General features: G+C 40.7%; 1 protein-coding gene across 5 annotated transcripts in view; it reads left to right on the plus strand.

The window, feature by feature from the left end:
* Positions 1 to 15201, plus strand: part of BMPR1B (bone morphogenetic protein receptor type 1B) — a 677368-nt gene that overhangs the window by 595108 nt on the left and 67059 nt on the right. For all 5 annotated transcript variants that reach the window (XM_077476573.1, XM_077476572.1, XM_077476577.1 and 2 more), the window contains one exon: positions 13734 to 13836. In XM_077476573.1, the coding sequence (XP_077332699.1) occupies positions 13734 to 13836 (103 nt within the window). The remainder of the gene's footprint in view (positions 1 to 13733; positions 13837 to 15201) is intronic.

Here is a 15201-nt window from a genome sequence, read left to right on the forward strand (position 1 = left end):
CTACTAAACTACCTAGACTCACCTACTCTCCAAACTCTACAACATAAATAGGGTTATCATAATGTAGTCAAAAGATGACAAATGGGGTGACTAATTACTCTCCTTGAAACAACAGAATTGTGCATAAGGCTGCTTTCAGATGGGATGGATTCCATTGGGATCAGCAAGGGATCAGCTCACAGATCTCCCGCTGTTTGCAATGGAATCCACCCTATTTGAAGGGGGCCTTATTGGTACAGTGTGGGTGGAAAACACATTTATATCCGTTCAGTACCTGCAGAGTGAACACAGGCAGAGCCCACTCTGCTCTATGGGCAGCTTGGAGTAAACTCGCTCCGCTTTCTGCTTACACTTGACTACTTCTGATTCACTCCACCTAAATGACTGGGTCCTCTCCCATTTTTTGGGGAATTTGGAGGTAGGCGGGTATAAACAGACACAAGTCGGTTTAAACTCGACTGTCCATAAGAATGAATGAATGTTCCAATTAGGTCTGCCTGAAAAACTTTCAGGCAGACCTAATCAGAGCTCTGAATTGTTTGCTATTATTGAGCAGATATTACAAAACACTTTCACTGGTATATTGAAGTGACCAAATAAGAGAAGTTCATTGTTAGGGTTTACATACATTTTAAGGTTCATTCACACTATCTATAAAGTTTGCAGAAGAGGGGAAGGCCACAGATGTCCTGTGATGGCTTATAAATTCTGAAGAAGGATGTTACATACGTGCTATATACTCCACCTTACTAGAAACCATAATTGAATAGATTTTTTAAGTTTACTGTCAGTTTAGTGTTTACATCTGTTACTTGTAAATTCTTTTTCTGCATTAAGGCTGCCCTGGAAAAAACATGTTATGCAACAGTAAATGACAGTCACAGTGGAAACTTGCCTATGTTTTCTCACCTGCTGTTGCCTGTACCTTATATAAAAAAAGAAACACTGGGCTGCACAAATTAATAGGCTATGTACCTACAAGTCCATTTAAATGACATCATTGATGAACCATTACTTTTAATACACTAGGTCCATATAGCTTTAAACAGATTAACTCCAGCCATTCTTTCTTTTTGCTTTAGGTAGACTAGATAATGGGTAGTGTCCCCACTAGAAAGAGAGGGAATATTAATAACAGGAAATCACTCCAGTGTGGACAGTCACAGTAACAAAAATACTTTCTTCAGAGAGCAGAAAAGGTTAGAACCTGTAAGGGTGTTTGTTGATCTCCATGCTTTCCTGCTGTGGCAATTCCTGCCACCCTAATTTCTTGTTGGTGTCATTAGGCTGAAAAGTAGGAGGAATTGTGAACAGGTTCTGAGCCTCTCAAGCAGAAATGATCTTTAATTTTGGCCACACCTGCAGTAGCTGTGGTGAGTCCCAAATTGACTTGTCATACTCATCTTCAGTCATAAATTCTACTCTATACAAGGCTTTGAAAGTGCACTTTGCAAGTGAGGCCAGAACTAAAGAGGATTCTGCCAAATAGTTTGTAAACATCAGAGAAAACAAGTAAGATAAGACACATAAGCTGCTTGATGGGGGGTTATTGTAGAGTAGTATAGAGAGGGTTAGGAAAAGGGGGTAGCATTCATTTTGTTAAAAGTACAGCTTTACTTTAAAGTGAATATAAAGTCTCAGTGTTTTAATAAAATAATAAACATGTTATACTTACCTGCTCTGTGCATGGATAATGCACAGCACAGTCCGCTTTTTGTCAGTCCTCCACCAGCACCTCCCTTTCTTTGAGGAGTGCCCCCATGCATTCCCATGGGCACAATCCAGAGCTCGGCTGTGTGCATTCATAGACACATGCAGCACACTCACCCCCCCCCCCCCCCCCCCCCGCTACTCACAGGATTTGACTGACAGCAGCAGGAGCCAATGGTTTCTGTTACTCTCAGAGACTCCTGTGAGAACAGGAAAAGAGGAAAGAAGACCTGCAGCCGGGCTCAGCGCTGGATTGATAGAGAGCTCAGGTAAATGTTTTGGGGGGTATAGCTAGTGGACATTTTTTTTTTTTTTTACCTCAATGCTGAAAATGCATTAATGTAAAAAAACCTTTTGTGCTTTAATCACTGCTAAGGTAAAGTCAGTTAGTGGCCAGACCCATCCAGCAGCCTTTGCCACAAAACTGGTAGTGTTGTATAAAATATAAATTACAGTAATAGTATGGAAGGCAATTCTTTTTTTCCATTAACAAATCTGGGTACTGACTGGTACTGGTACTGGTGCAGAATGGTTCTGCTAAGCAAAACAATGCTTTTGACAGTTTGGATTAATTGTTGCATTGTTGGCCGTATTTACTTAAGCAACATTGCCACTCTCCATATGTTTGTTGTCTGCAAGCAGGTGAGAAAAAGGACAGCTGGGGTTCTTGAGTATAGGAACACTAATTCTGACAGGCACACCTGTCCTATAATGTCAAAATTAAGCTACACATGCATCTAAAATAGAGAGTATTTAGTATAGTACTATACCTGCAAAGGGGAGCAAGGAGTTTTCTTTCTTATAATCAGAGATAAGATAAAAGTTGGACAAAGGTTTTGGATCTAGCAGCGTTTTTGGTCTTGCAAGTCCACAAATGTGATCATTTCACCTTTGGGGCCATCATTGCACAAAACAAAATCATATGAAAATATTGTCCTGCGTATGGCTCCATGGGATTATTGACATGCTGGGTAACCAGAGTTTAAATATGTATTAGTTTCATAACTATACATCATGCTGTGTGAATAGTATGAACAGATAGGAAGTATAAAAGTCAAACATGCCCCATGTATGCTTCCCAAACTGCAGCTTTACTGTTACAAAAAAATCCTATAGAGTTTAGATACTAATAAAGGGGTAAGGTATAGTCCTTTCTATACTTGTTAGACAGACATAGGTCTACTGTTTAGAGCAGCATGGTCAAAAATGTGGAAAATATTATTAAACAATCTCAGTGGAGGGATTAAACACTGTCAGTATCAATCTATACTTATTTCCAATTTATCCAACTTACTGCCTAAATGTGTAGCTCATCATTACAAACCTAAATCTTTAGGGAGTCTCACAGCCAGTGTTAGAATTTATCTTTTTTTTTTTGCGGGTGATAAAATAGGGAAGGGTCAGAACCTTTGTTGAGTTTATATTCCTGTACCTACTGGGAAACCCCCCCCCCCCCCCCGTATTTTTAATGGTGATTATTGTCAGTAAGAAATAAAGTAAGGCTAAATCAAAATGGTTAAAATTATTCACAGGACAGGGAATAAGGGTAAATCTTCAAGTAGGGACACCTGTTCTAGCAACAACTGTCTTCGAGAGGCTTCCACTCACGTTGGGAGACTTCCTCTTCCTGTTGCATCTCTGGGAAGGGAAATAAAAAGTACATTTGCCTGACAGCACACAGACAGGAAAAAAAAAAAACCTGTCTGTAAGTTTGGGTTATACATACTGATTATAAACAGTCAGTGTTATAACTAAGGAAACAAGAGGGTGACGAGGAAAGTGTTATGTAAGTGTCCCTTTTCTGTAGAGATTTATTGGGGAAGAGTCTTTTTTTTTTCTGCATGTTCTGCGGAAGAACATTGTGTCAGGATTATGTTGGCTTCAGAAATGTACTTTATTTCATGCATTTATTTTTAAGCTGAAAGATTTTCACCCTTTTTCATTAAAGTTTATGCATAGCCACAACATTGTTTTCTTTATTTATATAGAGTAGAGAAGGATTAAAGCCCATTCAGTTTTTTCTTTCTGTCTGCATCCCTGCTAAGTAGATTCACCCCTCTATTTGACACAGGAACAAGAAGTGAACGGTAAAGCTTACAACGAGGACAGCTGTTTAGGTGGCAACTGTCTAATATGAGAATTTCTCTCCTTTTCTGGAAAAGAAATGCATGTAAATCGCCCCAACAGGACACAGATACAAAAACCTAAAAAGAGGGATTTTAACTCCTGGCTACCTTTTCCAAGATACTCTATTTACTACTATACATGCATTTAAAATTACTTGAAAAGTACACTGTGCAGTTTTGCTTTTGTATAGCATCAGTTATTTCCACAGAGAGATTTTTTACAACAATGTTCCAAATCAGTGGATCACATGTGCTTCTCATCATCATTTTTTTTATGTTGTTGGCCGCCTCTTAGCAGGTCATCAGCATCAAAAACCTATCTAGTCCGGGCATTATTATTATTATTATTATTAATAATAATAAAAATAATAATAATAATAATATTATTAATAGTTTTATTATCAATATTTTTAAAGATACTTTTCTTGTAATGAGGAATACAAAAAACCTTAAAAAAAAAATTAGGGGGGGGGCGTGGCGACCGCGCAGCATGATGGCCGCTATCTAAAAGAGCTCCGCTCAGCGCTCGGGGAATCAGGCAGCAATCGCCCGCTATAGACCTGCAAGAGCCAGCAGAACGACCGATCCGCATCTCGGAGTCACCCGCCGTGCATATCAACATGCCGCGGAAACATCAGAAGCAGCCAAACGAGCTGAAAATGTCGGCATTCTACCCGGCCATAGAGCGCGGGCCACAGAAAGATGGCGGAGGGAGACACACACAGCAACTACTGCAGCCTCCAGTGTGCACGGAGGCTCGAGCGGAAGATGCAGCGCAGATGGAGGAAGATACAGGAACTCCATCTTCAGACTCTGACTCTCCCAACACGTCTCCGTCGTCCAGGAGCCCAGTCAAGTCGAAACCCAGGATGGAGCCAGTCACCCACCCACAACCCAGGGCAACAGACAGGGATATGGAGGTGAGTGACCTGACCAGCGGCCGACATACCCCTCAGTGCACGCAAGACCCTTTTGCACAGTTTCCGACCACAGGGCAACCCATTTCTGACACTATGCTAAAGGAACTATTAATGCTATTGAGATCCTCATTGCAAACAGACATGACAACATGCTTACGCCAATGCAGAGTTGAAATAAACGAACTTGGCGACAGGGTACAACAGGTGGAAGACAAAATGAGTGATGTCACCTCCTCATTTAATACATTGGTGGACTCGCACTCAGCACACCATGAAGCTATTGATAAAATCCAACGGAAAATGGCGGACCTTGAGGACCGTTCCCGTAGGAACAATCTTAAAATTAGGGGGGTCCCAGAAATGGTCACTACACAACAACTCTTGCCCTACGCCCAAGACCTCTTTCGCACTTTAGTGCCGTCATTGTCACCACTGGACCTGACAATCGACAGAATCCACAGGGTCCCTAAACCGTCTTTCCTGCCTCAAGAAATCCCCAGGGACGTTCTGCTTCGACTCCACTTCTATACCACTAAAGAGAAAGTCATGGAAGCATTACGGAAAGGGAATAACTTACCTGAGGGTATGTCCACCCTTAAAATTCTACCCGATTTGTCGCAATACACTTTGCAACTTCGTCGCAATATGGCAACGCTAACTAAGGCCATGAGGAATCACAACATCCTATATAAATGGAAATATCCCGCTACCTTACAGGTAACCCATAACGGTTCCACCCACATCATCCGCTCCTTGGAAGAAGGTCTCCCTTTTCTGAGACAATGGCAAATTGTGCTTCCCGACTCAACGCCTTCTGTTCATCAACAGATAGTACACCTTCCAGCCAAGATTCATGACGATTGGCAAGTGGTGAGGCCCAGAAGGTCGAAAACACGTCGCACCTGATCTGATCTGTTCACATGTTCTCCTCCCGTTAATGGATCCATAAGAATTCCCCGAGCGCACCAGGTACCTGTCATCGTACCATTACCCCTCCACATTGGGCACATCAGTGCCCGGTCTCTGAAGGCCTTACTTTTTATTCTGGTTACGTCGTTTTGTGTTTTTTTGTTTTAGGTTATTTACCCCTTTTTTTCCCAATTATTGTTTTCACGGTTGAATATCTCATGGCGCTTAGCCTTGTTCAAAGTATCTGTCAGTATCAATCTATACTTATTTCCAATTTATCCAACTTACTGCCTAAATGTGTAGCTCATCATTACAAACCTAAATCTTTAGGGAGTCTCACAGCCAGTGTTAGAATTTATCTTTTTTTTTTTTGCGGGTGATAAAATAGGGAAGGGTCAGAACCTTTGTTGAGTTTATATTCCTGTACCTACTGGGAAACCCCCCCCCCCCCGTATTTTTAATGGTGATTATTGTCAGTAAGAAATAAAGTAAGGCTAAATCAAAATGGTTAAAATTATTCACAGGACAGGGAATAAGGGTAAATCTTCAAGTAGGGACACCTGTTCTAGCAACAACTGTCTTCGAGAGGCTTCCACTCACGTTGGGAGACTTCCTCTTCCTGTTGCATCTCTGGGAAGGGAAATAAAAAGTACATTTGCCTGACAGCACACAGACAGGAAAAAAAAAAAACCTGTCTGTAAGTTTGGGTTATACATACTGATTATAAACAGTCAGTGTTATAACTAAGGAAACAAGAGGGTGACGAGGAAAGTGTTATGTAAGTGTCCCTTTTCTGTAGAGATTTATTGGGGAAGAGTCTTTTTTTTTTCTGCATGTTCTGCGGAAGAACATTGTGTCAGGATTATGTTGGCTTCAGAAATGTACTTTATTTCATGCATTTATTTTTAAGCTGAAAGATTTTCACCCTTTTTCATTAAAGTTTATGCATAGCCACAACATTGTTTTCTTTATTTATATAGAGTAGAGAAGGATTAAAGCCCATTCAGTTTTTTCTTTCTGTCTGCATCCCTGCTAAGTAGATTCACCCCTCTATTTGACACAGGAACAAGAAGTGAACGGTAAAGCTTACAACGAGGACAGCTGTTTAGGTGGCAACTGTCTAATATGAGAATTTCTCTCCTTTTCTGGAAAAGAAATGCATGTAAATCGCCCCAACAGGACACAGATACAAAAACCTAAAAAGAGGGATTTTAACTCCTGGCTACCTTTTCCAAGATACTCTATTTACTACTATACATGCATTTAAAATTACTTGAAAAGTACACTGTGCAGTTTTGCTTTTGTATAGCATCAGTTATTTCCACAGAGAGATTTTTTACAACAATGTTCCAAATCAGTGGATCACATGTGCTTCTCATCATCATTTTTTTTATGTTGTTGGCCGCCTCTTAGCAGGTCATCAGCATCAAAAACCTATCTAGTCCGGGCATTATTATTATTATTATTATTAATAATAATAAAAATAATAATAATAATAATATTATTAATAGTTTTATTATCAATATTTTTAAAGATACTTTTCTTGTAATGAGGAATACAAAAAACCTTAAAAAAAAAATTAGGGGGGGGGCGTGGCGACCGCGCAGCATGATGGCCGCTATCTAAAAGAGCTCCGCTCAGCGCTCGGGGAATCAGGCAGCAATCGCCCGCTATAGACCTGCAAGAGCCAGCAGAACGACCGATCCGCATCTCGGAGTCACCCGCCGTGCATATCAACATGCCGCGGAAACATCAGAAGCAGCCAAACGAGCTGAAAATGTCGGCATTCTACCCGGCCATAGAGCGCGGGCCACAGAAAGATGGCGGAGGGAGACACACACAGCAACTACTGCAGCCTCCAGTGTGCACGGAGGCTCGAGCGGAAGATGCAGCGCAGATGGAGGAAGATACAGGAACTCCATCTTCAGACTCTGACTCTCCCAACACGTCTCCGTCGTCCAGGAGCCCAGTCAAGTCGAAACCCAGGATGGAGCCAGTCACCCACCCACAACCCAGGGCAACAGACAGGGATATGGAGGTGAGTGACCTGACCAGCGGCCGACATACCCCTCAGTGCACGCAAGACCCTTTTGCACAGTTTCCGACCACAGGGCAACCCATTTCTGACACTATGCTAAAGGAACTATTAATGCTATTGAGATCCTCATTGCAAACAGACATGACAACATGCTTACGCCAATGCAGAGTTGAAATAAACGAACTTGGCGACAGGGTACAACAGGTGGAAGACAAAATGAGTGATGTCACCTCCTCATTTAATACATTGGTGGACTCGCACTCAGCACACCATGAAGCTATTGATAAAATCCAACGGAAAATGGCGGACCTTGAGGACCGTTCCCGTAGGAACAATCTTAAAATTAGGGGGGTCCCAGAAATGGTCACTACACAACAACTCTTGCCCTACGCCCAAGACCTCTTTCGCACTTTAGTGCCGTCATTGTCACCACTGGACCTGACAATCGACAGAATCCACAGGGTCCCTAAACCGTCTTTCCTGCCTCAAGAAATCCCCAGGGACGTTCTGCTTCGACTCCACTTCTATACCACTAAAGAGAAAGTCATGGAAGCATTACGGAAAGGGAATAACTTACCTGAGGGTATGTCCACCCTTAAAATTCTACCCGATTTGTCGCAATACACTTTGCAACTTCGTCGCAATATGGCAACGCTAACTAAGGCCATGAGGAATCACAACATCCTATATAAATGGAAATATCCCGCTACCTTACAGGTAACCCATAACGGTTCCACCCACATCATCCGCTCCTTGGAAGAAGGTCTCCCTTTTCTGAGACAATGGCAAATTGTGCTTCCCGACTCAACGCCTTCTGTTCATCAACAGATAGTACACCTTCCAGCCAAGATTCATGACGATTGGCAAGTGGTGAGGCCCAGAAGGTCGAAAACACGTCGCACCTGATCTGATCTGTTCACATGTTCTCCTCCCGTTAATGGATCCATAAGAATTCCCCGAGCGCACCAGGTACCTGTCATCGTACCATTACCCCTCCACATTGGGCACATCAGTGCCCGGTCTCTGAAGGCCTTACTTTTTATTCTGGTTACGTCGTTTTGTGTTTTTTTGTTTTAGGTTATTTACCCCTTTTTTTCCCAATTATTGTTTTCACGGTTGAATATCTCATGGCGCTTAGCCTTGTTCAAAGGTTGACAGACTACAGACGGAACTATTCCTTTACAGAATACCTTCCTCTGTTAACTACCTTACAAACTTTCTTCAGCATTTCGTATATGTTCGATCATAGGTGGTCACTTCCTACAAGATTGTGCTAAATTTTTGTTTTTCCATTGCTTTCTGAGGGGAGTATTTTCTAGGACAGCGAGTTGGAGTCTATTACATTTTAGCACACGTCGCTCCATGCTATTGACCTATGAGCATTAATATAATGTCACTTAACGCGCGGGGTCTCAACCACCCCGCCAAAAGACGATCTTTATGGCAAGAAGCAACCAAACTGAATGTAGACATATTGGCGGTACAAGAAACTCACTTCCACAAAATGTCCATGCCGCCTTGCACGCATAAAAACTTCCCATTCATTGTGCACTCTTCGATTTCAGCTAAAAAAAGGGGGGTAATGATCGCGGTAAGAGACTCGGTTGATTTTGTACTTGATAACTCTTTTATTGACCCTGATGGAAGATTCATTGTTCTGGTATGTAAAGTGAACAAAATCCCTATTACTTTTACGTGTATTTATGCTCCTAACTCGCACCAGTTAAGGTTCCTGAAGAAAGTTTTTAACCGCATAGAACTGATGCGAGTTGGCAGCATCCTGGTTTGTGGGGATTTCAACATGATACTAGATAAAGATTTAGACACATCCTCTGGAGTTCGGAATCATTTCCCCAAATTTAAAGATTTCTTGATTAAAGAGGAACTATTTGATGCCTGGCGTTGCCTTAACGCCAGTGAAAGATCTTACACATATTACTCCCCCAGATTTAATTCCTACTCCAGGTTGGATATGTTTATTACGGATAAGAACATGTTACATAGAATTACAAAATCCTCTATTTTTGACATTACATGGTCGGACCATGCTCCTGTTCTAATTCATATTGATAGTGGTAGATCCCATGTCCCGGTACGTATTTGGAGAAATGATGAAACCGTACTACAAGACCCGAAACTGCATAAAGAAATTGCCCAACAGCTCGATGAATACTTCATCATTAATGACCCTACTAATACTAGTCCCTTCAACAATTGGAACGCACACAAAGCGTATATAAGGGGAATCTTAATTAAAATTAAATCCAAAATCCAAAAAATCCGAGCTTCCACGCTAAATGACCTATTAGCTGACTTGCGTAATCTAGAAACCCGCAATTAATCAAACCCATCTGCTGACCTCGCAAACCAATTATACAATGTACGCTACAAACTTAGAGAATGGTACTGCACAATACATGACCGAGCCATGAAAAGGCTCCGACTTAATTATTATGGACATAATAATAGGGTAGGTAAGTTCTTAGCCAATCGCCTGAAAGAAAAACGTGTCAAAACAGCAATTCCATTCTTATTCCACTCTAAAACCGCACAGAGACTAGAACACCCTCAAGAAATCGCAAATGCATTTGCGGATTATTATGCAGCCTTATACAACCTACACGCTGATCCCAACTCCTCCAGACCATCTGACGAACAAATAAATTCCTTTTTAGACAAAATTCAACTACCTTCACTATCCAATACCCAACTACATGACCTTAATGAGCCCTTTACACTTAGCGAATTAGAGAAAGCTATACACTCCCTACCTTTAGGAAAATCCCCTGGCCCTGACGGACTATCAAATGCATATTATAAAACCTTCTCCAAAATATTGTCCCCTCATCTCCTTTCTATCTTTAATACAGCCAGGACGACAGGTTCATTTCCAACAGAAATGCTCAAGGCCTACGTCGTTACCTTACCCAAACCAGGTAAATCTCCTGATACACCGGCTAATTTTCGCCCCATCTCCCTTCTCAATGGAGACATTAAATTATATGCCAAAATGGTAGCCAATAGAATTTTTGATCTTATGCCAACCTTGATAAACCCGGATCAAACTGGTTTCACGAAGGGGAGGCAGGCGTCGGACGCTACAAGGCGCTTGCTTAATATTATACACCAGGCAACGGCTCGGAAAACGCCTTCTCTGCTTCTATCCATAGATGCAGAGAAGGCGTTTGATAGAGTCCAGTGGGACTACATGGCGGCGGCTTTGCAAAAATTCGGTTTTCGGGAGGAGGCCCTTTCTTCTATCTTAGCATTATATTCCAACCCCTCAGCTCAGGTGTTTACTATGGGACACTTGTCTAAATCCTTCCAAATATCGAATGGTACCCGCCAGGGGTGCCCCCTATCTCCTCTTATATTTAATCTGATGATAGAACCCCTGGCGGAGACCATTAGATCACATCCACATATATCAGGTCTCAAAGTCCTCCACAAAAATCATATAGTTAATTTGTTCGCAGATGATCTCATCCTATACTTAACTAACCCAGCTGTATCTCTACCTTTCGCGCATGAAATCTTAGAAACGTTCGGTCATATTTCGTACTATAAGGTGAATTTTACCAAGTCTCTAATATTGAACTTAGGAATAAACCAACACACGAGCTCACATCTCAAAAAAACGTTCCCGTACGTATGGACCTCCAAACAAATCCCCTACTTAGGCATTCAGCTAACGACTGACCTATCTCATATAGCAGAAGTAAACATCAAAAACCTTCTACAAGATGTGAAGAAGAATATTTCACAATTCTCTAAAACAGAGTTATCATGGGCAGGAAGAATAGCGTCCTACAAAATGATGATTTTGCCAAAAATACTATATATCTTCAGAACCCTACCAATAGTATATAAACAGTCACACTTCCAGGACCTAAGTAAGCTCCTTAAACAATACATATGGCAGGGAAAGAGGGCTCGATGCCCTTCTAACAAACTTATAATACATAGAAATGCGGGAGGAATGGGCCTCCCTGACATTAAGGACTACTACTGGGCAGCAGTTCTAGCGCAAGCTAAACATTGGTTCCTACAGGGCTCTGAGCCTTTATGGACCAACCTAGAAGCTTCCATAGCGAACACCTCCCACTTAAGTCTTTTTCTACTGGCTGACGCTTGGAGACCTAGAACCTTAACCTACCTTTCCCCTACAATCATGGCTACTATCCTAGCCTGGAGACACTTACGCCTGCAACAACCGAGGGAAAACCTTGGTGCCACCATCAGGTTCCCAATTCAAACACTGAACATTCTACTCCCGTATAGTAAAGTTACTGTATGGAAGGAGAATGGATTAGAGTGGGTTGACGACTTATACTCCGATTCACAACTAATGCCTTTCCACTCATTAAAATCTACATATGCAATTCCCCAAACGAGTGAATTTTTGTATAAGCAGGTTTCATCCTTTCTCCTAAAGTTTCCTCCACCAAACATTGAAATTGACAGCTCGGCATGGAAGTTCCTTCTCTCCCCCACCACGGTGGGAAAGGGTATTTCAGTGTTCTATAACATCCTCCAATATAAAAAGGAAATGGTGAAGTCCTCGTCCATGCTAACGTGGGAAAAGGATTTGAACAAATCTTATGATGTTATCCAATGGAGCAGAGCCCTTAAATGCACATATATTGCTACTCGATGTGTAAGCCACTGGGAGCTCACTCAAAAGATTTTACATAAATGGTATAGGACTCCCCGCCAACTAGCTAGAATGTTTAATACACAATCCCCTCTCTGCTGGAGAGATTGTGGTAACGTAGGTACGACATTGCACATATTCTGGCATTGTAAGAGCATTTCTAGTTTCTGGAGGAAAATGTTCACCATCCTCGCTGAAATTACAGGTGTGCTACAATCTCCAGACCCCGCCTTAGCAATTCTACACCTCGGAATTGATAATTATCCGACCCAATTCCGTACAGTAGTAATTCAAATTCTGAACACAACTAAGTTGATTATCGCACGACATTGGAAAAGCTCACTATCCCCAAATCCATCAGAAGTACTAGCTCAAGTGAATCTCAATTTTCAATATGAAAGGTTATTGGCCTTTAGGAACTCGCGTGGTAAAAACGTAGACGCGCAATGGAAATGTTGGACGGATTGGTATAGAAAGTAGCCTCCTCTATGATGTACAATGCAATTCCACGCCTTCTGTGGAAAAAGTTACTCAACAAGGCTCGGTATGACTCCTCTGTCACAGCGTGATCCCATTTGGGGTGCGGAGGAGTCATACGGAAACCGTTACTTTATAAGGGCATAGGTTTCATCTTAAATACTAGTTACTTATGTCGCGCTAGAGTTGAATGTTGGAGATTAACCTAGGAAAAAAAACGGTTTCATGTTGTCAACCGTACTGCAATTCCCTTTTTCTTTGTCCTGTTATTTTCCCCTTGTGTTCCTTTTTTTTTTTTGTATTTTTTCCGTGATCCAGCATATCTTTTTTCTTTTTCTTACTTTGTTTGATATTTGTCATGTACCTGTAACACTTTTTCATCTGAAATGAGTACATTATACTTGTATTGTATACCGTTTCTTTTCAATAAAAACAATTTAACCTTAAAAAAAAAAAAAATTAGGGTACACTCTTTTGTTTTCATTCCATTCTATTTCTTTCTATTATTTTTTCTTTAAAAAGTTAGTTCCCAAAGGTATGCAGACTTCTGGTCTGGATGGGGGAGGGTCTTCTGTTTTATCATTATACATTGTGTGTAGTAACTAGTTTGTGCCGCAATGCTTTCAGAAGTAGGATATACACTTTCATTTTCTGCTACCCATACATTTTTGTAACATTATTTCTTCTACCAAAGTATAGCTTAAGTTTTACTTATTTTCCAAATATAGTGTGTGTTGAAAATTCTTGTTATAAAGTAAAGTTTTATTCCATTTCACACTGTTAGTAGGAAGAAAGATAAAAGTCCAGATAGTGTAAAGAACTGCAATGGTTTCATGTGTATCCTGTATGTTTAAATAATTAAACTGAAGGTTCTAGTTATGTTTTCCTGCCTTCTACAGGACAGACGGATACTGCTTCACGATTATAGAAGAAGATGAATCGGGGCTCCCTGTGATTACCTCTGGCTGCTTAGGATTAGAGGGCTCTGATTTTCAATGCAGAGTAAGTTGGTGACTGCTTACAATAGCCACCAGTGTTCAGGTGACAATGTTCCTTCTAAAAATCCTTCCAAAAAAGCATTGTCTGACCACCTGTAAAACCTTAGTAAACAGATACCTTGCAGCCAAAATGGCAACCTGCACTTAATTATTAGTAGTAAGTAGATACTATTTCATTTGGTGCTTGTAGATAAAGACTGACTTCCATATGATCTCTGTTTGTAACAGCATTGAGTGGACAACAAAGAGGCGTTCTGTTGCACAGCTGCACATCTGAGTAACTGAAGAGATTTGTGAGCCATGATTAAAACTCTTTGCTGCTAGAAAGGGACATGCAACAAGTTTCTAGCCCTTAGCATAAAAAAGATAATCATTGCAGAAGATAATAAGGACATCTGTGTTTCTGACATCCTCTGGAATGTGTTCATATAATACATCCAATTCATATTTGATAATAAGAATCATGTGCGCTTTTGACCTTATTGTATTTCAGTTATGAATTTAATGAATGATCGATTATGCTAAACTTGCTCCTTTTGTGTCGTTTGCCACACCCTGAGCTAGATCATCCTTTATTTCCCATATGGCTTTTATTAGGGCCTGTGTGGTCAAGGAAGGAATGCATGTAGTGTAGCTTGCAAGTTCTTACACAGTTTCTTCATTGGATGATCTCAACAACAATGCTTACAGGACAGTGTGAACTAAGCATTATGCTAAATGTGCAAATAGTGAATGCCTGTCGTCTTTTATCTCCAAATGGAATAGTAGAGCCATGAAAAATATTTCATATATACGGTAAAATAGTATGTTTTGTTAGTATACCCTAGTCTGACAGTAATTTATATATATATATATATATATATATATATATATATATATATATATACACACACACAAAAGCCTGTGATATTGAAAACACTTAACTGTGGCAAAATTAGACGAGAACTAGACAAGGGTGTGCTTCCCTACACACAAAAATACAGCTTAACTAATACTTAACCTTTATTGTAAATCATAAAAAGTATGTCAATTACCATACCAGGTATACCTATAGGACAAGGTCAATGCCATTCTATATAGAAAAAAGTTTGGGTGCTTTGATTTTGGGAGCACCTTCTGATTTTATTTTCATTTAGGTTCACATGATTTAATTGATTCAATTTTTGTCCGGACACATTCTTTACCCCCTCCCCTCCATTTTTCTTTTTTGTGAGGTGAGATTTGCCTTGTGCAATGTAGTCTTGATTAAGAGAGAAGCTTTTTTGGTGATATATGGTGATATATGGGGCTCATCCATCAGTGGTTATTTGTGTCCACATGGATAAGTGTACCCGTATCGCATATCTGAGAGAAAGATCATTTCATAGGG

The sequence above is a fragment of the Lithobates pipiens genome, unplaced genomic scaffold (assembly GCF_037356315.1).
Source record: "Lithobates pipiens isolate NorthernLeopardFrog02 unplaced genomic scaffold, aLitPip1_a1.2 Scaffold_13, whole genome shotgun sequence".
Taxonomy (NCBI): domain Eukaryota; kingdom Metazoa; phylum Chordata; class Amphibia; order Anura; family Ranidae; genus Lithobates; species Lithobates pipiens.